Below are 23,967 nucleotides of genomic sequence, written 5' to 3'. Positions count from 1 at the left end.
CAGAAACGTCCAGAGAATTCCTCTCGGTCCACTGAGCATCAAAGGTCTCCAATTCCAAGCTCATATACTTTACATACAGAGTATGAAATTAACTCGCGGTAAAATGCTAACAATGCTAACGCTCGATTAGCATCGCATATGTGCACTTCAACATATCGTCTAAGCATAAAAATCATATACATCGAGTACTCACTCATCACAGGGTTAAATAGTCGAAAACAGCAACGTAGACTCTGCATCCACACTGTTTTATGACCATTCTCCTTTCAGCTTAGCTTCACAAACTTCCCTCGGCAAACGCAGCAGTCGAATGCCTCGCGCCTAGATGTTCTATTGCCTTCCTCATTCAGATCCCGCCCTCACGCATGGGATTGGACACTAAGTGTACATCAACCAATACAATTCAAGAAAATACCATATTGACACTTAACAGTTCGGATGCAAACAAAAGCACATGTTGAGCTGTACGTTTCACACAAGCTTGTGGCGATTAAAAGCACGATTCCCAAATAAATGACAAAAACCTTAGATAAGATTAAACCTTGTTTTTAACCATTTATGAACACATTTTAAACATGAAATATTAAATGTTTTACAGCCATTTCAGTCTTATTTAATTTTACTTAAATGTTAAAACATCTTTACATTTTAGCCTGTATGGTCTGTAATGAAATTTTAGACGGGCTACATCCTCCCCCTTCTAAAAGGTGTAGATGTCCTCATCTAACTGTACTGTTTAGACTTAGATCTGTAGGGGCATGTTTTAGGATGTTTCACAAGATCAGGGTTTCCTCTGGCACTGAGGTTCAAGTGAATGACCATGCTCTGGTGCACAATAGTCACAGGTTCCCCAGCTTGAGTTCCAGGTTTATCATAGGTCAAGCGAATCACTGGTTTTACTTCACGCGTTGACTTTCTGCTTCTAGGGCTCGTTTGAGTTCTCAACTCCACATCAGTGTCTTCAGCTGTATCATTGGTATCTGCGTCCTCGTTGGAGGACTGATATTCCTCTTCCTGTGAACTGACAGAATGTACTTTCTCCACCTCCGGTTCACTCTCAGATGAGGGGAAATTTTCAAAGGGAGTATGCTCTGGGGTGGTTCGGTCTGGTATGGACAGTGGTTTCCTGACCTTATCATAGGTTGGGCACTCGTAGACACACTCATACTCAGATTCAGAGTTTGAAGAGATGTCAGATGTCTGATCATTTTGGTGATGTGTTTGATGTCTTAGAGTATGTTGTCTCCTGGTAACTGGTGTTCTGACTCTTTTAGTTTGTTCAGAATTATCAGGAATCCTGACAAGATAACCAATTTGTAGAAGGTGGTCTCTGTGTTGAGTTTTGACACTTCCAGTTCCTTGTTCGGGTTTGACTCTGTCTACAGGTAAGTTGGAAAACTTTTTAATCACAATATAGGGTGTGGATTTCCATCTATCTTGTAGTTTTTGTTTCCCAGTGAGGCCAACATTTCTTACGAGGACTCGGTCTCCTTCTTGTAGAGGTTGGTCTCTTACTCGTTGATCATAACAGGTTTTGTTTCTCAGATGGCTCTTGGTTGCAAACTCTGCAGCTAAATGGTAAGCTTTTTGGAGTTCTTTTCTCATTTTGTCCACATACTGTAGGTGAGACGTCTCTGAATTACCGTCGAGAGCTGTACCAAAACAGAGGTCAACAGGCAATCTGGCATTGCGCCCGAACATTAAGTAGTATGGGGAATATCCAGTGGACTAATTTTTAGTGCAGTTATACGCATGTACTAACTGACTGATATGTTGACTCCAGTTTTGTTTCTGCACATTTTCAAGCGTTCCAAGCATTGAGAGAAGTGTTCTGTTGAAATGTTCTGGTTGAGCATCACCTTGCGGATGATAAGGTGAGGTGCGCGACTTTCTTACTCCAAGCATGGATAAGAGTTCTTTTATAAGGCGGCTTTCAAAATCTCTACCTTGGTCTGAATGTATTCTAGCGGGTAGGCCATAATGAACAAAGTACTTTCCCACAATACTTTGGCAACTGTAACTGACTTTTGGTCCTTTGTAGGAAATGCCTGAGCATACCTTGTATAACAGACCTGGGAATTGTACAGCCCACGGGCCACATCCGGCCCGCGGGATGGCACTGACTGGCCCGTATGACAGACCTGGGCATTGTATGGCCCGGGCCACATACCTTTGGTTGACTCTGACCGCCAGTGTAAGGTTAATTGGAAATTACAAAATAAACATACTTTCTAATTTCACCTCATCCATGGGCTAAAGCTGCACTGCTTTTATTCTGAAGTTGTTTTTTTTTCTAATTCACGCACATAATAACGTAATGCGTATATCAAGACATGCGCGCGATTGAATCACAAGAAGACAACTTTCACCCTCAAAAATGTCCACTCAGGCTAAAAAAAGAAAGGTAGATGCCGAATGTAGGATTTTCAACAAAAATTGGACAGCTAAGTATTTATTTACTGAAGTTGGAGGTAAAGCTGTGTGTTTAGTTTGCGGGGAGCAGATCGCCGTGTTTAAGGACTACAATTTGAGTCGGCATTACCAGACAAAACATGCAGAGAAATATAAAAACCTGACTGATGACGAAAGAGCGCGGACATCGGAAGCTTTGCTAGCTAAGCTGCAAACGCAGCAAGGCTTTTTTACCAAGCTTCATACATCCAGGGATCTAGCAACCAAGACCAGCTTTGTGATATCCCACAAAATAGCCAAAAACAGCAAGCCATTCGCAGAGGGGGAGTTTGTGAAAGAGTGCTTGGTAGACTCTGCAGCACTAATATGCCCTGAAAAAAAAGCGGCATTTGAGCAAGTCCCGCTGTCCAGGCGAACCGTGGCGAGAAGGATCGAGGACATTGCGGGGAATCTGGAGCTACAGCTGCAACGTGAAGTGCCAAGTTTTGACTTTTTCTCCTTGGCTTTGAACGAGAGTTGTGATGTCCGCGACACAGCCCAGCTACTCGTATTTGTCCGTGGGATAGCGCCGGACTTCAAGATTACGGAGGAGCTGGCAGCAATGCGGTCGTTAAAAGGGATGACGACAGGGAGCGATCTCTTCACTGAGGTAAATGCTTGTATGGACACGTTGGGACTGAAATGGGACAGACTGGCAGGTGTCACCAAGGACGGTTGTCCAAATCTTACAGGGAAAAATGTCGGACTTTTAAAACGCATGCAGGATAAAGTGACTGAAATTGACCCTGATCAGAAATTGGTATTTTTACATTGCATTTTACACCAACATGTGTTGTGCACATCAGTGCTAAAAATTAACCATGTTATCGATGTTGTTACTATAATAGTTAACTTCATCAGGGCGCGGGCACTGAATCACAGACAGTTTATAACACTTATGGAGGAGCATGAGAGTGAGCACAGTGACATTGGCTACCACACTTCTGTGAGATGGCTCAGCCTGGGCAAAGTGCTAAAAAGAGTCTGGGATCTGAAAGCAGAAATCCAGGAGTTTTGTGAGACAAAAGGCAAGGCCATCCCAGAGCTTGCAGATGAGGACAGGATGGCAGATTTTGCATTTGCTGTTGACGTGACTGCACTGATGAATGAACTGAACACCAAGCTGCAAGGCAAGGGCCTTTTTGTGCATGAAATGCACAGCCTGGTGAAGGCTTTTGTGAGAAAGATACAGTTGCTTTCAAGACAACAGGAGAGCAACACTCTCACTCATATGCTGACCCTGGAAGAAGTCACACCATCAGCTGATAACCTCTGCAGGTACTCATCCATGCTAGGAGCATTGCATGGTAAGTTTTCAAGGCGATTTGAGGATCTTAGAACAATGGAGAATGACATGCACATGGTTTCCTCTCCCTTTACCTTTACCTTCAGGTGTGGATGATGCACCCAGTGATTTTCAGCTGGAACTCATTGACCTGCAGTCTGATGTAGTACTGGCAGAGCACTTTAAGTCAGGATCTCTGCTGGATTTCTACTCTTCTCTCAAGGAGGAGAACTTTCCAAACATTAGGAGACATGCTCAGAAGATGTTTGTTCTCTTTGGCTCTACCTACATTTGTGAACAAACATTTTCAATGATGAAGTTTACAAAATCCAGGTATAGATCCTCCCACTGATGATCATCTGTCAGCTGTGCTTCACATCTCCACTTCAGACATTCAACCTGACTTAGATGCACTTGTTAAAGCCTAGCAGAGATTAGATTTCTCTCACTGAACAAGAAAGAAGAACTTTAAAACACCATATGAGGTAGCTAGAGCTCCTCTCTTGGCAACCAGTCGTACGTCTTTTCTAGGTGTACAAAAAGGCAATGGGGCTCCCACGGGCCTTCTCTGTACTTCTCTATGAGCATTCTTGGCGCAAATACTGCATCTGTAGTACTCTTCCTTTTTCCATGTGTATTTTATTTAATTTTCTCTTTCTCTTGTCATTTACTGTCCCGCCGTGAATTCGAGTCCTGGTATGGCCTTTGCTAGCTCCCTCTTTACCTTAGGCTGCAGCCTAAGGTAAAGTGTGTCTGATGATTTTTGGTTATAGTAACCTTGGTTGCCACTGGCTGTAATCATGGAAACGCAATAGAAGGAGCTCCAGACAGATCTGGAAATGACTGGAGGTGGAAAAGACGGAGGACGGCTGCTTATATAATGCCCTTCCGCGTAAGCTAGTCTCGTTTACGGACATACCACCCTGAACACGCCCGATCTCGTCTGATCTCGGAAGCCAAGCAGCGTCGGGCCTGGTTAGTACTTGGATGGGAGACTGCCTGGGAATACCAGGTGCCGTAAGCTTTTTCATGTTCGTCCTCTCTGTCTACAGCAGGGGGTGCTCTCTCTCAAGAGCGCCAACATTTCACACACGGACACACGCCGCTCATTCCCTTGTGTCTGTCCCACCGGAGTCACCGTGAAGCCCGGCGCGACACGCATTCAGTCATAGTTTCCCGCCTTACCTTTCGGGTCACTTTCCGTTGTCTCGCCGCCTCCGTCCCTCGCTCACCGCCTTTCTCGTCATCCCTGTACAGTATTTCTCCATGTGTGCTGAATTTCTTTTTCTCTCGTTTGTGCCTCTCGCTGTTGAATAATCCAGCCGCTGACCTCCGTACCACTGGCTCTCCTAGGCACTTACAGGCCTCCACATGTACGGTAAGTCATCAGGACCCACTGCCTTTGAACTCCTCATCCTCTTCGATGCCCTCCTCGCTTCTTTTTACACTTGTCTCTGGTCCTTTTGCGGTCGGCAGTAGTCAGCGCTTCTACCCTTGGCTCTCTTTCATTTTTCCCCATTCATTCATCATATTCATAGGAGTCTGGTTGTTGAAGTCCTGGGTTTACTTTGATGCTTCGGCGTCCTGTCGGGGGGCCGTGCACCACGTGACCGGGCCGATGCGGAAGATGCATCAGCCATGTTGTTTTTTGTAAAGCAGGAACATCGGCCTCCACCGGGACCTCTGTGTCCGGGGCGTGACGTAGGTCCTATCTTATCTTATCTTGACCTCCACCTGTTTTCTGCTCTCACTACAGATCACAACGGCATCTGCAAAGGTCACGGTCCGTGAAGATTCACGTCTACCCTCATCCGTCAGGCCATTCGTCACCGTTGCGAACAAGAAGGGGCTCAGGGCCTATCCCCGACGGAGTCCCGCTTCCACCTTGAACTTCTCTGGTCCAGTCTTACAGCACACCGCACCACTGTCTCCCAGCTAGCATACATGTCCTGCACCAGTGTAACACACTTCTCTGCCGCTCCAGACTTCCTCATAGGATACCAGAGCTCCTCTCTTGGCAACCTGTCGTAGGCCTTTTCTAGGTGTACAAAAAGGCAATGCGGCTCCCGCCGGCCCCCTCTGTACTTGTCTATGAGCATTCTGGGCGCCAATACTGCATCTGTGGTACTCGTCCTTTTTTCCATGTGTATTTTATTTATTTTTCTCTTTCTCTTGTCATGAACTGTCCCCGCGTGCATACCAGTCCTGATATGGCCTTTGGCAGCTCCCCCTTTACCTTAGGCTGCAGCCGAAGGTAAAGAGTGTCTGATGATTTTCGGTTCGCCGCCTTTCTTGTCATCCCTGTACAATGTTTCTCCATGTGCGCTGTATTTCTTTTTCTCTCGTTTGTGTCTCTCGCTGTTGAATAATCCAGCCGCTGACCTCCGTACCGCTGGCTCTCCTAGACACTTCCATTCCTCCACCTGTACGGTACGTCATCGGGACCCACTGCCTTTGAACTCCTCATCCTCTTCGATGCCCTCCTCGCTTCTTTTTATGCTGGTCTCTGCTCCTTTGCGGTCGCCAGTAGTCACCGCTTCTACCCCTGGCTCTCTATCATTTTTCCCCATTCATTCATCAGGTTCCGAGGAGTCTGCTTGTTGAAGTCCTGGGTTTACTTTGATGCTCCGGCGTCCTGTCGGGGGGCCGCGCGCCACGTGAGCGGGCAGATGCGGAAGATGCATCAGCCATGTTGTTTCTTGTAAAGCAGGAACGTCGGCCTCCACCGGGACCTCCGTCTCCGGGGCGATGGGGGCGATGGGGGCGATGGGGGCGATGCGCCGTCGCTCCGGGCCGAGCGGCGGAGACGGCGTGGGGGTTTATTTGTGAATGAAGTCGTGAGTGAAGCTGACGGTGCGGGGAATGCGTTGGTGTCGAGCGAGGGCGCGGGGCTATCGCTCCTCGGCCTTTTGGCTAAGATCAAGTGTAGTATCTGTTTTTATCAGTTTAACATCTGGTACGTCCCCTATCCTTGGACCTAATATTAAATTGATTTTTGGAACAGGGAGATGGAATAGGGGCTTGCTCCGTCCACTCCGCGCATCGACCTGGTATTGCAGTATCTCTGGGAACGGTGCACCCCCCGCTTTTGTGTCCGGTGTCAAGGTTGCCGTGTCCTCCAACAACGTCATACGTAACCAACATACATGGGATCCAGATCTTGTCTGTGCCCTGCGTGACCAGCGACACTGTCCCCGTTGTTTCTGCCGGTAGGGAGCGGTAGATAGCGACACACGAGCGTGTCTGCCTGAAACCCTGTCCCTACCATTCGCCCCGTGCAGCCCAATAAAATCCCACTATGGACCAGAACTGAGCTTAAATGAATCGCATTTGAAACGGATGGATTGCCCCCGATAGACTGTGTCAGACTGGGCTCAGGGGGAAGTTCTCCCGGCCGTAGAGCGGCAGAAACCCCTCGCGGCATCAGGAGGACGGACGGAACGTGTTCCGGTTGTCCTCTGACTTCTTCGTGAAAATTGAAGCGTCCGTGTCGTTTTCGGCGTCCCGGCCCGTCAGAACTCAGAGTTGACGTTTTTTTGACGGAGTGTGTGTGTGTGAGAGATTCACGCAGGGCGGTGTGTGTGTGTGTGTGCGAGACGGATGGTGTTTGAGCTCCCGGATCCTGCAGTATTTGTGAAGAGTCCGCGTGGGTTCCCCCCCCCGATTGAGTACGCGGTGCATACCCCCACTTCTCTAGATTGACCTCCACCTGTTTTCTGCTCTCACTACAGATCACAACGGCATCCGCAAAGGTCACGGTCCGTGGAGATTCATGTCTACCCTCATCCGTCAGCCCGTCCGTCACCATTGCGACCAAGAAGGGGCTCAGGGCCTATCCCCGACGGAGTCCCGCTTCCACCTTGAACTTTTCTGCTATGGCCTTTGCTAGCTCCCTTTTTACCTTAGGCTGTAGCCTAAGGAGTGTCTGATGATTTTCGGTTCGAGTAGCCTCGGGCGCCACTGGCTGTAATCATGGAGACTAAATAGAAGGAGCTCCTGACAGATGTGGAAATGACTGGAGGTGGAAAAGACAGAGGACGGCTGCTTATAAAATGCCCTTCCGCGCGGGTATCCCTCGTTTACGGCCATACCACCCTGAACACGCCCGATCTCGTCTGATCTCGGAAGCCAACCAGGGTCGGGCCTGGTTAGTACTTGGATGGGAGACCGCCTTGGAATACCAGGTGCCGTAAGCTTTTTCATGTTCGTCCTCTCTGTCCCCAGCAGGGGGTGCTGTCTCTCAAGAGCGCCAACATTTCACACACGGACACCCGCGCTCATTCCCTTGTGCCTGTCCCACCGGAGTCACAGTGAAGCGCTCATTCATAGTTCCTCGCCTTACCTTTCGGGTCACTTTCCGTTGTCTCGCCGTCTCTGTCTGTCGCTCGTCGCCTTTCTTGTCATCCCTGTACAGTATTTTTCCATGTGTGCTGTATTTCTTTTTCTTTTGAATCATCCAGTCGCTGACCTCCGTACCGCTGGCTCTCCTAGACACTTCCATGCCTCCACATGTACGGCATGTCATCAGGACCCACTGCCTTTGAACTCCTCATCCTCTTCGTTGCCTTCCTCGCTTCTTTTCTTAAGAATAAGAATAAGAATAAGAACAACTTTATTAATCCCGAAGGAAATTGCAGTGCCAGAGTTACAGAAAATATAACAGTAATAAATCATAAAAGAAAGTTGTCGTTGCACATGGCAGGTGCACCGCGAAAGCGTGGATTTACGATCGGGCCAGAAAACAATCCAGAGTGTCCAAGTCCCTGAAATGCTCCTGCTTCTTGATCTCCACTCCCTGTAGCCTCACCGTTCCACCCGAGTTCCTCTCATCCCCACACATGTATGCTGTCTTGCTGCGACTAACTTTCGTTCCTCTCCTTTCCAGAGCATACCCCCACCTCTCTATAGTTTCACCGAGACACTTTACAGTTTATAGTTTATTTTGATTTCTAATTCTGCCTTTTATTATTTATTACTGTTATATTTTCTGGAACTCTGGCACAACAGTTTCCTTCGGGATTAATAAAGTTGTTCTTATCTTATCTTATCTTATCTTATCTTATCTTATCTTATCTTATCTTATCTTATCTTATCTTATCTTATCTTATCTTATCTTATCTTATCTTATCTTATCTCGACCTCCACCTGTTTTCTGCTCTCACTACAGATCACAACGGCATCTGCGAAGGTCACGGTCCGTGGAGATTCATGTCTACCCTCATCCGTCAGCCCGCCCGTCCGTCACCAAGGCGAACAAGAAGGGGCTCAGGGCCTATCCCCGACGGAGTCCCGCTTCCACCTTGAACTTCTCTGGTACCGTCTTACAGCACACCGCACGCAGCACTGTCTCCCAGCTAGCATACATGTCCTGCACCAGTGTAACACACTTCTCTGCCGCTCCAGACTTCCTCATAGGATACCAGAGCTCCTCTCTTGGCAACCTGTCGTAGGCCTTTTCTAGGTGTACAAAAAGGCAATGGGGCTCCCGCCGGCCCCCTCTGTACTTGTCTATGAGCATTCTGGGCGCAAATACTGCATCTGTGGTACTCGTCCTTTTTTCCATGTGTATTTTATTTATTTTTCTCTTTCTCTTGTCATGAAGTGTCCCGCCGTGCATACCAGTCCTGATATGGCCTTTGGCAGCTCCCCCTTTACCTTAGGCTGCAGCCGAAGGTAAAGAGTGTCTGATGATTTTCGGTTCGCTGCCTTTCTTGTCATCCCCTGTACAGTGTTTCTCCATGTGCGTTGTATTTCTTTTTCTCTCGTTTGTGTCTCTCGCTGTTGAATAATCCAGCCGCTGACCTCCATACCGCTGGCTCTCCTCGACACTTCCATGCCTCCACCTGTACGGTACGTCATCGGGACCCACTGCCTTTGAACTCCTCATCCTCTTCGATGCCCTCCTCGCTTCTTTTTACGCTGGTCTCTGCTCCTTTGCGGTCGCCAGTAGTCACAGCTTCTACCCCTGGCTCTCTATCATTTTTCCCCATTCATTCATCAGGTTCCGAGGAGTCTGCTTGTTGAAGTCCTGGGTTTACTTTGATGCTCCGGCGTCCTGTCGGGGGGCCGCGCGCCACGTGAGCAGGCAGATGCGGAAGATGCATCAGCCATGTTGTTTCTTGTAAAGCAGGAACGTCAGCCTCCAACGTGACCTCCGTCTCCGGGGCGATGGGGGCGATGGGGGAGATGCGCCGTCGCTCCGGGCCGAGCGGCGGAGACGCGGTGCATACCCCCACTTCTCTAGATTGACCTCCACCTATTTTCTGCTCTCACTACAGATCACAACGGCATCCGCAAAGGTCACGGTCCGTGGAGATTCATGTCTACCATCATCCGTCAGCCCGTCCGTCACCATTGCGACCAAGAAGGGGCTCAGGGCCTATCCCCGACGGAGTCCCGCTTCCACCTTGAACTTTTCTGCTATGGCCTTTGCTCGCTCCCTTTTTACCTTAGGCTGTAGCCTAAGGAGTGTCTGATGATTTTCGGTTCGAGTAGCCTCGGGCGCCACTGGCTGTAATCATGGAGACTAAATAGAAGGAGCTCCTGACAGATGTGGAAATGACTGGAGGTGGAAAAGACAGAGGACGGCTGCTTATAAAATGCCCTTCCGCGCGGGTATCCCTCGTTTACGGCCATACCACCCTGAACACGCCCGATCTCGTCTGATCTCGGAAGCCAACCAGGGTCGGGCCTGGTTAGTACTTGGATGGGAGACCGCCTTGGAATACCAGGTGCCGTAAGCTTTTTCATGTTCGTCCTCTCTGTCCCCAGCAGGGGGTGCTGTCTCTCAAGAGCGCCAACATTTCACACACGGACACCCGCGCTCATTCCCTTGTGTCTGTCCCACCGGAGTCACAGTGAAGCGCTCAGTCATAGTTCCTCGCCTTACCTTTCGGGTCACTTTTCGTTGTCTCGCCGTCTCTGTCTGTCGCTCGTCGCCTTTCTTGTCATCCCTGTACAGTATTTTTCCATGTGTGCTGTCTTTCTTTTTCTTTTGAATCATCCAGTCGCTGACCTCCGTACCGCTGGCTCTCCTAGACACTTCCATGCCTCCACATGTACGGCATGTCATCAGGACCCACTGCCTTTGAACTCCTCATCCTCTTCGTTGCCTTCCTCGCTTCTTTTCTTAAGAATAAGAATAAGAATAAGAATAAGAACAACTTTATTAATCCCGAAGGAAATTGCAGTGCCAGAGTTACAGAAAATATAACAGTAATAAATCATAAAAGAAAGGCAGAATTAGAAATAAAAATAAACTATAAACTATAAAGTGTCTCAGTGAAACTATAAAGTGTCTTAGTAAGCAGTGATAAAACTATAAGTGTCTTAGTAACAAGTGAGGTAAGGAGTGCACAATAGTATGATAGAAGGGAACATTGTAGTGTAGCTGTTATGAGATGAGATGAAATATGATGAAATATTGCACAGTGTGACTGTTATGAGATGAAAGATTGCACAGTTTCTGAATATTGCACAGAAATGAGATATTGCACATTTTTGTTTGTTTTTAAGTTAAAGATAGGTTGTTATGGTTGCCGGCAGCTGAATGGAGAGGAGTTAGAGGAGAGGAGTCTGATCGCCTCAGGAGGAAAGACCTCCTGTGGCGTTCAGTGGAGCTCCTCGGTGGTATCAGTCTACGGCTGAAAGAGCTCTGACAGGACGTCAGTGTGGCATGCAGGGGGTGATGGATGTTGTCCATGATGCTGAGGAGCTTCTTCAGCATCCTCCTCTCTGACACCTGCACCACAGACTCCTGCTCCACGCCCAGGACAGATCCAGCTCTCCTGATGAGCTTGTTGAGTCTGTTAGCGTCAGCTGTCTTGAGCCTGCTGCCCCAGCACACAACAGCGTAGAAGATGACGCCGGACACCACCGGTAGAGTGGTAGAACATCTGCAGCATGGTCCTGCAGACATTGAAAGATCTGAGCCTCCTGAGGAAGAACAGGCGGCTCTGACCCTTTTTGAAGATGGCGTTGGTGTTAATAGTTGTAAAGTTGTAAATAGTTGACAAGTTGTAAATTACTTTGGAATTCTTTAAAGCTGGTGTTTGGTGGTTTGATGCCAAACTTATCTGGTTTTGTAGCAATATATTGAATCAAAGGGCAACGTTTCTGATGGGTAAAGCTGTTCATCAATTGTGATGGGACGACCAGGTCTGTACAGTCATGGCCAAAAGTTTGGAGAATGACACAACAATAGAACCATCTGGCAAACACCTAAAAACCATGAAGGAACAGACATTGTGAAAGTGGCAATCTCAAAACTTTTGGCCATGACTGTAGAATGTGAAGACCACGGCCTCAGCTACATTTCACACCTTGCATTGTACTCCCAGCAAGTGGCTGCCTGCCATTAGTGCCATATTAGAATAAAAGCAGGTGGTCATCAGAAGGAAACCCCAAGGCTCAGGAATCTCATATCAGTTTCGAGCTGGTAAAGGGCAGTGTTTCCTCAAAGCGTCTCCAAGTGCTTGTTTATTCGGGAATGTGGGTATTCTGTAAGTCTTTCCAAAGAGTGTGGTTCAGTCCTGCTCTATATTTGTACAGCATCATGGAAACGCTGTGTTGGTGTTTGGTGCTATATGAATAATCAAATTTGATTGCTCGTGACTCAACTCAGCAAGCTTTTGTGGCTCGTTGGTCTAGGGGTATGATTCTCGCTTTGGGTGCGAGAGGTCCCGGGTTCAAATCCCGGACGAGCCCGAGCCCTTCCAATGCTACATTCTGCTGTGTCATACGGACGTATCCGGTCTACTCTTCGCACACACCTTGCATCCTCTGCTTCAGCAGCGATGTTCAACCATCACAGACTTTTCCACCCAATGATTACTTATATAGAAGAAAAAACTCCCAAGTGTCAGCTTCACAAGGAAGACACCTTTGTAGTATTTGGTTTTCAGGACCACCTCGCTATAATGTCATCCAGAATGGTGAGACTGAAAATAGAGTCTACTCGTAAGCCCTTTAGTACCAGGGCTTACAATGGGCCCATGGCATTGCTGGCTACCTTCTCGTTTTCCATTGCAGTAACCAGGCACTTCACCGTTTGCTTGGGGCAACAGGTGAATCTGCCTTCAGATTAGCATGCAGGCTCTGATTATTCTTCAGGGGAGCCTGGTCTTACAGCCCTCAAGGATTTTCTTTGGGATTGCTTCGGCAGGACACTGGAAACAGGCTGGATCCTCTCCAAAATACTTTTGTACTTTGGCAGGAGGGGGCAGGACATCATACATGGATCTGATGGTCAAGCTCAGCTTGTGGCCTCCATGTTCCACTGCCGCTCCAAAAGATCATACTACTTTTTACACCATCTCAGCTCACCCAGCGGCCATGCTTGGTGAGGGACAAAGCTCTGGCAATTCAGTCTGCTTCTTCCTGGTGGTGCATGTCCAGTACCACCAGCTGGTGCTGCTCAGCGGGAGAAGCCTTCCGTCATGTGGGATATTTTTGTTTTCCTGCACCTCTTGCCATGTTGAATTGGCCCACAATGTCCCTTTGTCTCACGGCAGACTTTGCCTTTGCTTTACTTTTCATTTTCTCCCAGTCTCTACGGTAGAAGCAGCACTGCCGCTGAAGAGCTGTTGGGACTCTTTGACATTGTCTCATGTCTTGCTTAGTAATACTTGTATTTCTCCACCAGGCCCAATTATGGTGGGGATAGGGCTCCATTGATTGTGATCAGCGTTGCAGAGAAAATCAAGTCACATCTCATTTGCCATTAGGTTTTCTCACATTCAATACCTTTTCAAGGGTGACATTTTACCAGTTCTTCGGTCTTCCCTGTCCGGTCAACGTCAAGGTACGCTCTCACCTATCAGTTGTCTTCAACGTAGGTATCCTGTGCAACAAAGGAGTCGGAGCTAATATCCCGGTTCAAATGACAACAAAACAAAACAAACTTACTTGCTCACATTACAGCGCTGTGAAAAAGTAGGAGCAAAGGAGATGAGAGTCAGGGAATCATCAGTGATATGAATCCGGGACCTCTCGCACCCTAAGCGAGAATCATACCCCAAGACCAACGAGCCACGCCCACTGCTTGCATGTTGACTCTTTTTCGCGCTTTATTAAATCTCTATTTTAGTTTGTTTTCTTTATTTATATTCCCTTCATCCACCTGGATGAGCCCATGAGGCGGGGCAGCTAAATGACTCTGGTGACAAGGAAGATGAAGAGGACAAAGGCAGAGCAGAGGACAAAGTGGTGGGAGCTGAAAAGGGAGGAGTGTTGCATGGTTTTAAGGGAGGAGTTGAGAAAGGGTCTGGGTGGTCACGGTGAGCTTACAGATGATTGGACAACAGCAGCTCGTGTTATCAGGGAGACAGATAGGAGAGTACTCGGTGTGTCATCTGGAAGAAAAGTAGACAAGGAGACTTGGTGGTGGAATGAGGAAGTGCAGGAGTGTATACAGAGAAAGCGGTTAGCGACGAAGAAGTGGGATACTGAGAGGACTGAAGAGAACAGACAGGAATTCAGAGAGATATAGCGAAAGGTAAAGATAGAGGTAGCAAAGGCAAAACAAAAAGCGTACGATGACTTGTATGCTCGGATGGATAGAAAAGAGGGTGAGAATGATCTATACAGGTTGGTGAAAACAGAGAGATAAAAATGGAAAGGATGTACAACAGGTCCGGGTGATTAAGGACAGAGAAGGAAATGCATTGACAGATGCTAGAAGAGTGATGGGAAGATGGAAAGAGTACTTTGAAGAGCTGATGAATGTGGAAAATGAAAGAGAGGCAAGGGTAGAAGAGGAGACTATTATAGACCACAAAGTAGCACAAATTAGTAAAAGTGAAGTGAGGAAGGCATTGAAGAGGATGAAGAGGGGAAAAGCAGTTGGTCCTGATGATATACCTGTGGAGGTGTGGAAGTGTCTAGGAAAGGGAGCAGTAGATTTTCTGACTAGATTATTCAACAGGATCTTAGAGGGTGAGAAGATGCCTGAAGAATGGAGACAAAGTGTGATGGTGCCTATTTTTAAGAATAAAGGGGATGTGCACAATTGCGGCAACTATAGAGGGATAAAGTTGATGAGCCGTACAATGAAGTTATGGTAAAGAGTAGTGGAAACTAGACTGAGAGCAGAAGTCAGCATTTGTGAAAAGCAGTATGGCTTCATGCCGAGGAAGAGTACTACAGATGCAGTATTTGCGTTGAGAAAGCTAATAGAGAAGTACAGAGAAGGCCAGAGGGAGCTGCATTGTGTTTTTGTAGACCGAGAAAAAGCATATGACAGGGTGCCAAGAGAGGAGCTCTGGTATTATATGAGGAAATCTGGAGTGGCAGAGAAGTATGTTAAACTGGTGCGCGACATGTATGCTAGCTGTGAGACATTGGTACGGTGCGCTGTAGGGGTAACAGAGAAGTTCAAGGTGGAGGAGGGACTCAACCAGGGATCAGCTCTGAGCCCGTTCTAGTACGCAATGGTGATAGACAGATGAGGTTAGACAGGAAACCCCTTGATGTTTGCGGATGACATTGTGATCTGTAGTGAGAGCAGAAAACAGGTAGAGGAAAATCTAGAGAGGTGGAGGTGTGCCCTGGAAGGGAGAGGAATGAAAGTTAGTTGCAGCAAGACAGAATATATGTGTGTGAATGAGAGGAACTCGGGTGGAACGGTGAGGCTACAGGGAGTGGAGATCAAGAAGTTGGAGGATTTCAGGTACTTGGGGTCAAAAGTCCAGAGTAACGGAGAGTGTGGAAAAGAGGTGAAGAGACGGGTCCAAGCAGGTTGGGATGGGATTGAGAAAAGTGTCAGGGGTACTATGTGATAGAAGACTATGGGCCAGAATGAAAGGAAAGGTGTACAAGACTGTGGTGAGACCAGCGATGCTGTATGGCCTAGAAATGTTTGGAACAAGGTGTAAATTACTTTGGAGTTCTTTAAAGAATTCTAAAATAATTTTAAACTCGTTCCATTAACCTTCAACTTGTTGAGATTAACGCTTTTTGACCAAATGGCTTAATCTTTTATCCCTGCGACTGGATTTCAGTAAATGTGACATATTGTAATAGAATTACGTCTTACTCAAAACATTCTAACTCCAGACACTAGTTTTAAAGACTTCCATTGTTATTTAAGCTTGCTCAGAAAAGATTCAACTTGGTGAGATAAACACTTGCTGACTAATTTCCTTTATCTTTAATCCTGTTGCTGGTTTTCAGTAAATATGACATTTAATCTGTAGAATCACATTCTATTCATCATATATCAGCACCAGACACCAGCTATAAAAGAAGTACAAAATTAAAAAATGCTAAAAAAAAAAAGTGATGCTCAACAATATATAGTTTATATTTAATGAAATCCAGCCACATGTTTAAATGGTAAAGCAATTTGTTCAGGAAGTGTTTATCTCACCAAATTGAAGGTTTTTGGCACAAGTTAAAAATAATTTTGGAAGTCTTTCAAGCTGGTGTCTTTTGCTGAAATATGCGTAATAGGACATGATTCAACACAATATATTTCATATTTACTAAAATCCAGCCGCAGGATTAAAGGATAAAGCCATTTGGTCAAAATTGTTTTTCTCATCAAGTTGATGGTTTTCGTGTCATTCTTTAGAGCTTGTGTCTGTTGATGAAATATGCAGATATGGATGTGATTCTACACAATACAGAATCTACGCAATGTATGAATTCACTCTAATTTAGCTGCAAGAATGAAAGATGAAGCCATTTGGTCAAAAATGTTTATCTCGCCAAATTTAAGGTTTTTTGAACAAGGTGTAAATTATTTCAGAATTCTTTAAAGGTAGTTACTCTTGTTGAAAAATGTTGAATAGGATGTGATTCTACACAATAAAAAATCTACACATTATATAAATTCACTAGAATCCAGCAGCAAGAATGAAATGTAAAGCCATTTGTCCAATTATGTGTACCCTGCAAAGTGTAAGCTCTTTGGAACAAGTTGTAAATAACATTGGAATTCCTTAAAGCTGGTGTCTGGCGCTGAAATATGCTGATTAAGATGTGATTCTAGACAATATAAAATCTACAAAATGTATACATTCACTGAAATCCAGATGCAAGAAGGGAAGAGAAACCCATTTGATCAAAAATGTTTATTTCGCCAAATTGAAGGCATTTGGAACAAGTTGTAAATTGCTTTCAAATTCTTAAAAGCTGGTGTCTGTTGCTGAAAATTGTTGAATGTGATGTGAATTTGCACTCTATTGGTCAACTGTAATGAAATCCAGGCGGAAGTTTGAAAATAAAGGCATTTGGACCTAAAATGTTTATTTCACTAAGTTGAAGGTTGTTTGGCACAAGTTGTAAATATCTCTAATTCTTTAAAGCTGGTGACCGGTGATGAAATATGCTGATCTGGATGTGATGCTACACATGACAGAATCTACACAATGTATTAATTCCCTCAAATCCAGCCACAAGAAAGATGAAGCCATTTGGTCAAAAATGTTTTTCTTTTTTTTTTTGAACATTTATTAGAACAGGTTCCTTAACAGAGTTTTATACATTCTTACAAAACCTCATAACAAGATATACATTATACAATACTCTTTATAGGTCACTTATTTCCTCAATAGCAAGTGAAAAATAAAATAAAACTAAAAAAAAAACAGAAAAAAAAACAAAAAAAAACCAAAACACAAACACCAAGAAAAGCATCTAACTCAGTCAAATAGAGATAATATCTTCAACTCTCCAAATATTTTTTAATGGGTGCCCATTTGTCAAGATATAGGTCTGTCTGAAGTCGTAAGTTTGCTGTTATGCGTTCCATGCAGTTTACATCCTTAAGCCTCTGACGCCACTGGTCCAGGGTAGGTGGGTGGGGTTTGAGCCAATTTACTGTGATCATTTTATGTGCAATTAATAGAAGAACTCTAAGCGTAAACACCTGTTTTTTCCTTAGGCCGCTTGTTGATGCTGTACCCATAATAAATTGCTGTGGATCAATTGGTCTGTTTAATTTTAAAATCTCACTTATTTGTTTTTTTTATCTCTTCCCAGAATTTCATCAGTTTAGGGCAGTCCCAAAAAATGTGGGAAAAGTCCCCCGTTATGCCACAGCCCCTCCAACACAGGGGAGAACAGCTATTATCATACGAAGCTATTATCAAGGGAGATTTAAAATACCTTATTCTTAACTTCCAGCTGAACTCCCTCCATGTTGGGCTGCTTAAACATTGTTGCCAGGGCAACCAAGAACTCTCCCGTTCTCCATCAGCAATCATGGCATTAGATTGCAGTTCCCACTTAGCTTTCACATCCAGTGTGTCTACTGAAGTGTCCATATGTATCCTGCCATATATATCTGATATTGTATTTTTAATGTTCATTTTGTTCTCAACTATCTCAGTCCAATATTGTTCAAAATTAGTTGAAGCTTCTTTAATATTGTCCCATTCTTTGTGTGTCATCAAATAATGTCGAATTTGAAAATATCAAAATAAATCCTTAGAATCAATGTCGTATTTTGCCTGAAGTTGTGAAAAAGCCCTCAGAGTTCTTCCTTCAAATAACTGATTTATTGTGATTAAACCTTTCCCTGCCCATCTAATGAAACCACCGTCCATCTTTGCTGGCAGAAAGTCACCTGCTGCTGTTATTTTTGCTGCCCTCGATAGAGCTAGAGGTAGATTCAGGAATCGTCTTGTCTTTTCCCAAACCTTAAGTGTATGGTTGACATATTCATTTTGTATCTTAAGTCCACGTCTTGCTTTTGAATTTAGAAAGGGGAGAGTTGAAAGCGAAACATTTTTAACTGAACCTTGCTCTATATGCACCCATCTTGTGTCCATATCTAGTTTTATCCATGAGACCATTTTTCCAAGTTGTGCTGCCAGGTAGTAACTTCTTAAGTGTGGCAAGGCCAATCCGCCCTTATCTCTGGGTGCACAGAGTATTTTCAATCTCACTCTGGGCCTCTTGTTCTGCCATATATATTTGGAAATGAGCTTATCCAGTAATGTAAAGGTAGATACAGGAACAGTGATAGGCAGAGCATTGAACAGAAACAGCATTCTAGGTAGGACATTCATCCTGATACTTTCTATCCTCCCAACTAAGGACAAAGGAAGCACCTCCCATCTTTCCATGTCATTTTTGATCTGAGAAATTAGTTTGCCATAATTTGCCTTATATAGCTGACTTGTGTCGTGTGTGAGAATGATTCCCAGGTATCTAAAGCCCCCTTTTGACCACTTGAATTTCACCTGTCCGTCCAAGCATGTCGGCCAGCATCCTGTTATCATCATTGCTTCTGATTTCCCCTCATTCACCTTGTACCCTGACACCTCCCCATAGTCCCTCAGGCATTGCATAAGGGCCGGTATAGATGACTGAGGGTTTCTTATAAACAAAAGAACGTCATCCGCGAACAACGAAATTTTGTGTATCTCCCCTTCTTCATCTACTATTACCTCGATCTGATCGTTTGTCCTTATCAATTCAGCAAGCGGTTCGATACACAATGCGAACAAAATAGGTGAGATTGGGCTCCCCTGCCTAACTCCTTTTTTAAGGTGAAAAAATTGGGAGCGGTACCCATTCACCCTGACCCTTGATATTGGGTCTTTATTCAGTGCTTCAATCCATTTATAAATGTCATATCAAATCCCATTTGTTCCATAGTAAATTTCAGATATGTCCAGTCCACTCTGTCGAACGCCTTCTCAGCATCTAGACTGAGAAGCATTGACGGGTGAACTGAATGTCTTGCCACTGATTGTGCATTTAATGCTCTTCTAATATTTGCTCCTTGTCGACCTGGTATGAAACCGGTCTGGTCTGGATTAATCAATTTACCTAAATACTTCTGCATTCTATTTGCTAATATGGCACTAATAATCTTTACGTCATTCCCCAACAAACTGATTGGCCTATAGGCACCACAATCTAATGGATCTTTCCCCTCTTTGTGTATAACCGCTATTACTGCCTCAGACCAGGTCTTAGGTGGGTCAGATAGGTGGGTTTTCTCAGATAGGAGCTATTAATTCGTCCGCCTCAGATGCAGAGAGTTTTCTTAAATCAAGATTTTTGAATATATCTTCTAATTTCCTTTTGTCTTGTGTTTCTCCTGATGTATCATAAAGATTTTTATAGTAAGTTTGGAATGCCTCAGCTATCTCCTCTGGGTGGGAGACCTCGGTCAGAGAGGAGGGGTGTTTTATCTTAGGGACAATACGGCTTGATTGTTGTTTCCTCAGTTGAAAGGCAAGTAGCCGGCTTGCCCTATTTCCCTTTTCATAGTACCTTTGGCTTGTGTATCAAAGTGCTCCCTCTGCTTTTTGTGTGAGAAGTTCATCCAAGGAGGTTTTACTTTCTTGTATTTGTTTAAAGACATTTTTGTCCCTTGTCATTTTGTGTTCATGTACTAGTCTTTTTATGTCACTTTCCAGCTGTTTTTCCTTTTCCGTTCTCTGTCGGTTTAATCTAATCGCAATTTCAATACATTTCCCTCTCAGCACCACCTTTGCCCCATCCCAAAGAGTCGAGGGGGATACTGATCCATTATCATTAATTTTGAAGTACTCATCAATTGCTTTTTTTATGTTTTCCTTTATACTTGAATCTGTCAACAATGAAATATTTAGTCTCCAGTATTTGAAGTGCCAACCAAAGCCTAAATTTAATTTCATATATACAGGACCATGATCAGATAGGGTACCAGGTTCAATAACACATTCTCTGACTTTATATAAGCTTTGTTTTGAAATGCAAATCAAATCAATTCTTGGGTATGACCCATGTACCATGGACAGAAAGGTGAAATCTCTCGTGGTCGGGTTCTTAGCCCTCCAAACATCCACAAGTCCTAATTCCTCCAACATATGTTTTGCTGCCCTGGATTTCCTGCTAATGGGCCCATAATCATAAGGAGTTTTATCCAATTTTACATTTAAAACACAATTGAAATCTCCTCCTAAAATTATAGTACCTCTGGCTTCTCTTGCCATTACAGTTGCCACTTCTTTAAAGAAATTGGGGTCATCTTCATTAGGGGCATAGATATTCATGATAGTTAGCTCTACTCCACTCAAGGTTCCCATAATAAGTATATATCTCCCCGCTTTATCCTTCACTTCTCTCTGAATTGCAAAACTAATTGAATGACTAATTAAAATTGCTACTCTCCTCTTTCTGCTGTTTGAAGAAAAAGCATAGAATACCTGTGCAACCCAGTCTCTCCTCAATTTCTTATGTTCTACCTCATTTAAGTGTGTTTCCTGTAGTAACGCTATTGAGCAATTACATTTCTTCAACTGAGTCAGCATTTTCTTTCTTTTTATAGGATTATTTAATCCTTTGACATTATAACTGACAATCCCTACCTCTGACATAAATCGGCATTTCTTATTTTCATTTTACTCTCCCCAGATTCACCTTTGCATAAAGTAACTATCCTTGCCCTCGTAGTAACAAAAATCACTTGTGCCGACCTAACCGACATGTCAAGGAAATAAGAACTCTTAAAACACAGAACAGAAAAAATAAAGTAAACATATGTGACTTCCAATAGTCCAGCTGAGTACAGATATCTGTCCAGCTCCTGTTGTAATGCAGGCAGAGGGTTGTGATTTAAGATTCCCTCTGGGCAAAGTGCACTGAGTGCTGTCCAAACCACAGACCAAAGAAAAAAACAAAATCTTTGGTGAGGCGGTGATCCCAACACGGGTCTCATCGTAAAAAAATATTAATTGAAAATAATAGCAAAGTTAACTCTCCTCTCCTCTCAATAACTTTACAATATGATTCACTTAACTTCAGCATATTTGGCTGTTTAAACTATGAACAGTAATACACATAGAACTTTAAGATTGACAGTAATAACGTTATCTAATTATTTTAACATTACCCGGGCACAGTACTCCTCATCATTTTAGTCCAGCAAAACCGCCCGCAGGTCTGCGGCGGACAGTGATGTGTCCTTTCTTTCTCTCTTCCCACCATCCTGTCTTGTATGTATCATGTATCTTTTGAGAGTTCCCATTCCAGTCTCTCTCTCTTGCGAACCTGCAACTCGATGCCCAGCTTCTTCAACGTTGGCACAGCATCCACCAGCGGAGGAAATGTTTTTACTCCCGACTCCAAGTTGATTCTCAGCTGCGCCGGATAGCGGCACATTGCCCGGATCTCCTTCTCCTTCAGCTGCTTGATCACTCCTCGGACCCGCGTTCTCTTCCTCTGTATTTCTGGAGAGTAATCCTGGTTAAAGTAAATCACTCCCTTCTGGAACTTCACTCGTTTTTGGGCCCATGCTTGTCGCAGCACTGCTTCCTTTTTCTGTATAATCCAGAAACCTCACGATAATGGAGCGCGGAGGCGCTGAACTCGCAGGCTTTAGCCCCAGTGATCTGTGTGCCCTCTCGATTTTTATATTTAGCTCGGGCGGGAGTTGTAGCGCCGTCTCAATTAAGTTCCTCACAAAACCAATCATGTCACCTTTCTCACTTTCCTCGGGGACTTGATAAATTCTCAGATTGTTGCGGCGCATCCGATTCTGTAGATCGTCGCACATGTTCGTCAGGGCCGCCTCCCGTTTCAACAGGTGCCTCAGCATCCTGTCATGGCGCTGGCTTGTGTCTTCCACCTGGCATACCCTGGTCTCCGCTTCCTCAGTTCTCCGCTCTAGCTTCTCCATCCTTTGAATCAAGTCCGTGACCGACACCTCCAGTCTAGTTAATTGTTCCTTAGTGTCTGCAAATGCTTGCTTATTTTCTTTCCTCAACTCTTTCAACTCGCGAAGAATGTTCTCCATGTTCTGTTCATCTGTTTTTCCGCTCACCTGGCTTGGGGAAGATGGCGGCCGATTTTTTCCTTTCGCTTCTTCTTGCTGTTTTTGCTGTTTTGCTGCGTTCCGTGTGTCTCTGACTGTGCTCATCCCAATTTGCAATGCTTCAGACTCACTTTTCCACCATTAAACTGTCAAGTATTTTTTCATAAACAGCCGAATACTACCAATTTTCGGGAGAGCTCAACTCCGTGCATGTGTCTCAGTACATTGCGTCACCGGAAGCCCCATGTGGAGGATTTTTGCTACAAGTCTCACGAGTGTTTGGCTTGCAGCCGATGACCTACAAGACAGACGAACAGAAGATAGCATATACCATCAGTCTACTCACCGGAGCTGCACTACGCTGGGGGTCGGCGGTGTGGCGGAGAGACGGACTGCCGTGTCGGTCCTATGCCGCTTTCACCGCCGAGATGAGAGAAGTTTTCGACCACCCTCTCCAGGGAGACGACGCAGCGAAACGCTTGGGCGACCTCACCCAAGGGGGACAGAGTGTGGCTGAGTATGCTGTTGAGTTTCAGACCCTGGCGGCAGCGTGTGACTGGAACGACCTGGCACTACGATACGCCTTTCAGAGAGGACTCAATGATGAGCTGAAGGACGAGCTGGCGGGGAGGGACGGACCTAAGGACACTCCGCCCAAATTCATTTGCCCGTCCTTTGCCCTCGGCCCCAGGACCCGCCGCGTCGGGGGAGGAGCCCATGCAGCTGGGCCGAGCGCACCTCACCGCTGAGGAGAAGACTGCCCGGCAGCGCCGAAACGCCTGCCTCTACTGCGGTGAGGTGGGCCACTACGCCGCCACCTGCTCGGCCAGGCTGGGAAAAGCCAAGGCTCGCCAGTGACCGGGGGGGCTCTGGTGAGTTGTACGGTGATCTCCTCCCCGCAGGCCCACCTACGGGTGCCAACCTCGCTGGAGTGGGGCATGCACCAGCGCTCGGTCTCGCCACTGGTAGACTCAGGGGCAGAGGGCAACTTCATAGACGGGGCCCTGGTTAAAGAGCTCCTCTTCCCCACCACAGCTATCCAACCACCCCGCTGCGCCCTGTCATTGAACAACCGCCGGCTGGCCCATGTACAGCGCCAGACCGTCCCCGTCCGTATCCGGATTTCTGGTAACCATTCCGAATCAATCTCCTTCACCATCCTGTCTGGACTTCACTCCCCCCCTGGTGCTCAGGTTCCCCTGGCTGCAACTACAAAATCCCCACATCGACTGGGCCGCCGGCAAAATCCGGACCTGGAGCACATCATGCCATGCAACCTGCCTGACCTCCGCCCCACCCCCGGTAGTTCCGCAGCCCCAGATCGACCATTAACCCCGGACCTATCCTGCGTCCCTTCCGAGTATCATGACCTCACCCGGGTATTCGACAAGGACAAAGCCCTGACCCTCCCCCCTCACCGGCCTTATGACTGCGCCATAGACCTCCAGCAGGACGCAGTTCTACCCAGAGGTCGACT

General features: G+C 45.8%; 1 protein-coding gene and 5 non-coding genes across 6 annotated transcripts; all 6 read left to right on the top strand.

Moving 5' to 3' along the window:
• Positions 1-3,073: 3,073 nt before the first annotated feature.
• Positions 3,074-23,822, top strand: LOC147220027 (general transcription factor II-I repeat domain-containing protein 2B-like). Its single transcript, XM_086171185.1, has 4 exons — positions 3,074-3,758; positions 23,182-23,336; positions 23,393-23,618; positions 23,797-23,822. The coding sequence occupies exons 1-4, from the start codon at positions 3,074-3,076 to the stop codon at positions 23,820-23,822; spliced, it is 1,092 nt and encodes a 363-aa protein (XP_086027311.1).
• LOC147220032 (5S ribosomal RNA) lies at positions 4,642-4,760 on the top strand. The gene has a single exon (XR_015108652.1). It is a non-coding gene; the product is annotated as a 5S ribosomal RNA (ribosomal RNA).
• On the top strand, positions 6,630-6,820 carry LOC147220031 (U2 spliceosomal RNA). The gene has a single exon (XR_015108184.1). It is a non-coding gene; the product is annotated as a U2 spliceosomal RNA (small nuclear RNA).
• On the top strand, positions 7,814-7,932 carry LOC147220030 (5S ribosomal RNA). Its single transcript, XR_015108561.1, has one exon. It is a non-coding gene; the product is annotated as a 5S ribosomal RNA (ribosomal RNA).
• LOC147220029 (5S ribosomal RNA) lies at positions 10,361-10,479 on the top strand. Its single transcript, XR_015108560.1, has one exon. It is a non-coding gene; the product is annotated as a 5S ribosomal RNA (ribosomal RNA).
• On the top strand, positions 12,371-12,442 carry trnap-ugg (transfer RNA proline (anticodon UGG)). Its single transcript has one exon. It is a non-coding gene; the product is annotated as a tRNA-Pro (tRNA).
• Positions 23,823-23,967: the final 145 nt, after the last annotated feature.

The sequence above is a fragment of the Fistularia commersonii genome, chromosome 24 (assembly GCF_037954325.1).
Source record: "Fistularia commersonii isolate RoL2024-O1a breed Wild chromosome 24, RoL_Fcom_v1.0, whole genome shotgun sequence".
Taxonomy (NCBI): Eukaryota; Metazoa; Chordata; class Actinopteri; order Syngnathiformes; family Fistulariidae; genus Fistularia; species Fistularia commersonii.
The sequence above is the reverse complement of the archived record's forward strand: the minus strand, read 5'-3'. Positions and strand labels throughout refer to the sequence as shown.

What these genes read in the sequence shown, in the direction of transcription:
- LOC147220027 (XM_086171185.1), top strand. Translation starts at nt 3,074, where the DNA reads ATGGACACGTTGGGACTGAAATGGGACAGACTGGCAGGTGTCACCAAG. An exon ending in CCAGGCTGGGAAAAGCCAAG is followed by an intron (nt 23,337 to 23,392) that starts GCTCGCCAGTGA and finishes TCCTCCCCGCAG; the next exon opens with GCCCACCTACGGGTGCCAAC. An exon ending in CGTCCGTATCCGGATTTCTG is followed by an intron (nt 23,619 to 23,796) that starts GTAACCATTCCG and finishes CACCCCCGGTAG; the next exon opens with TTCCGCAGCCCCAGATCGAC.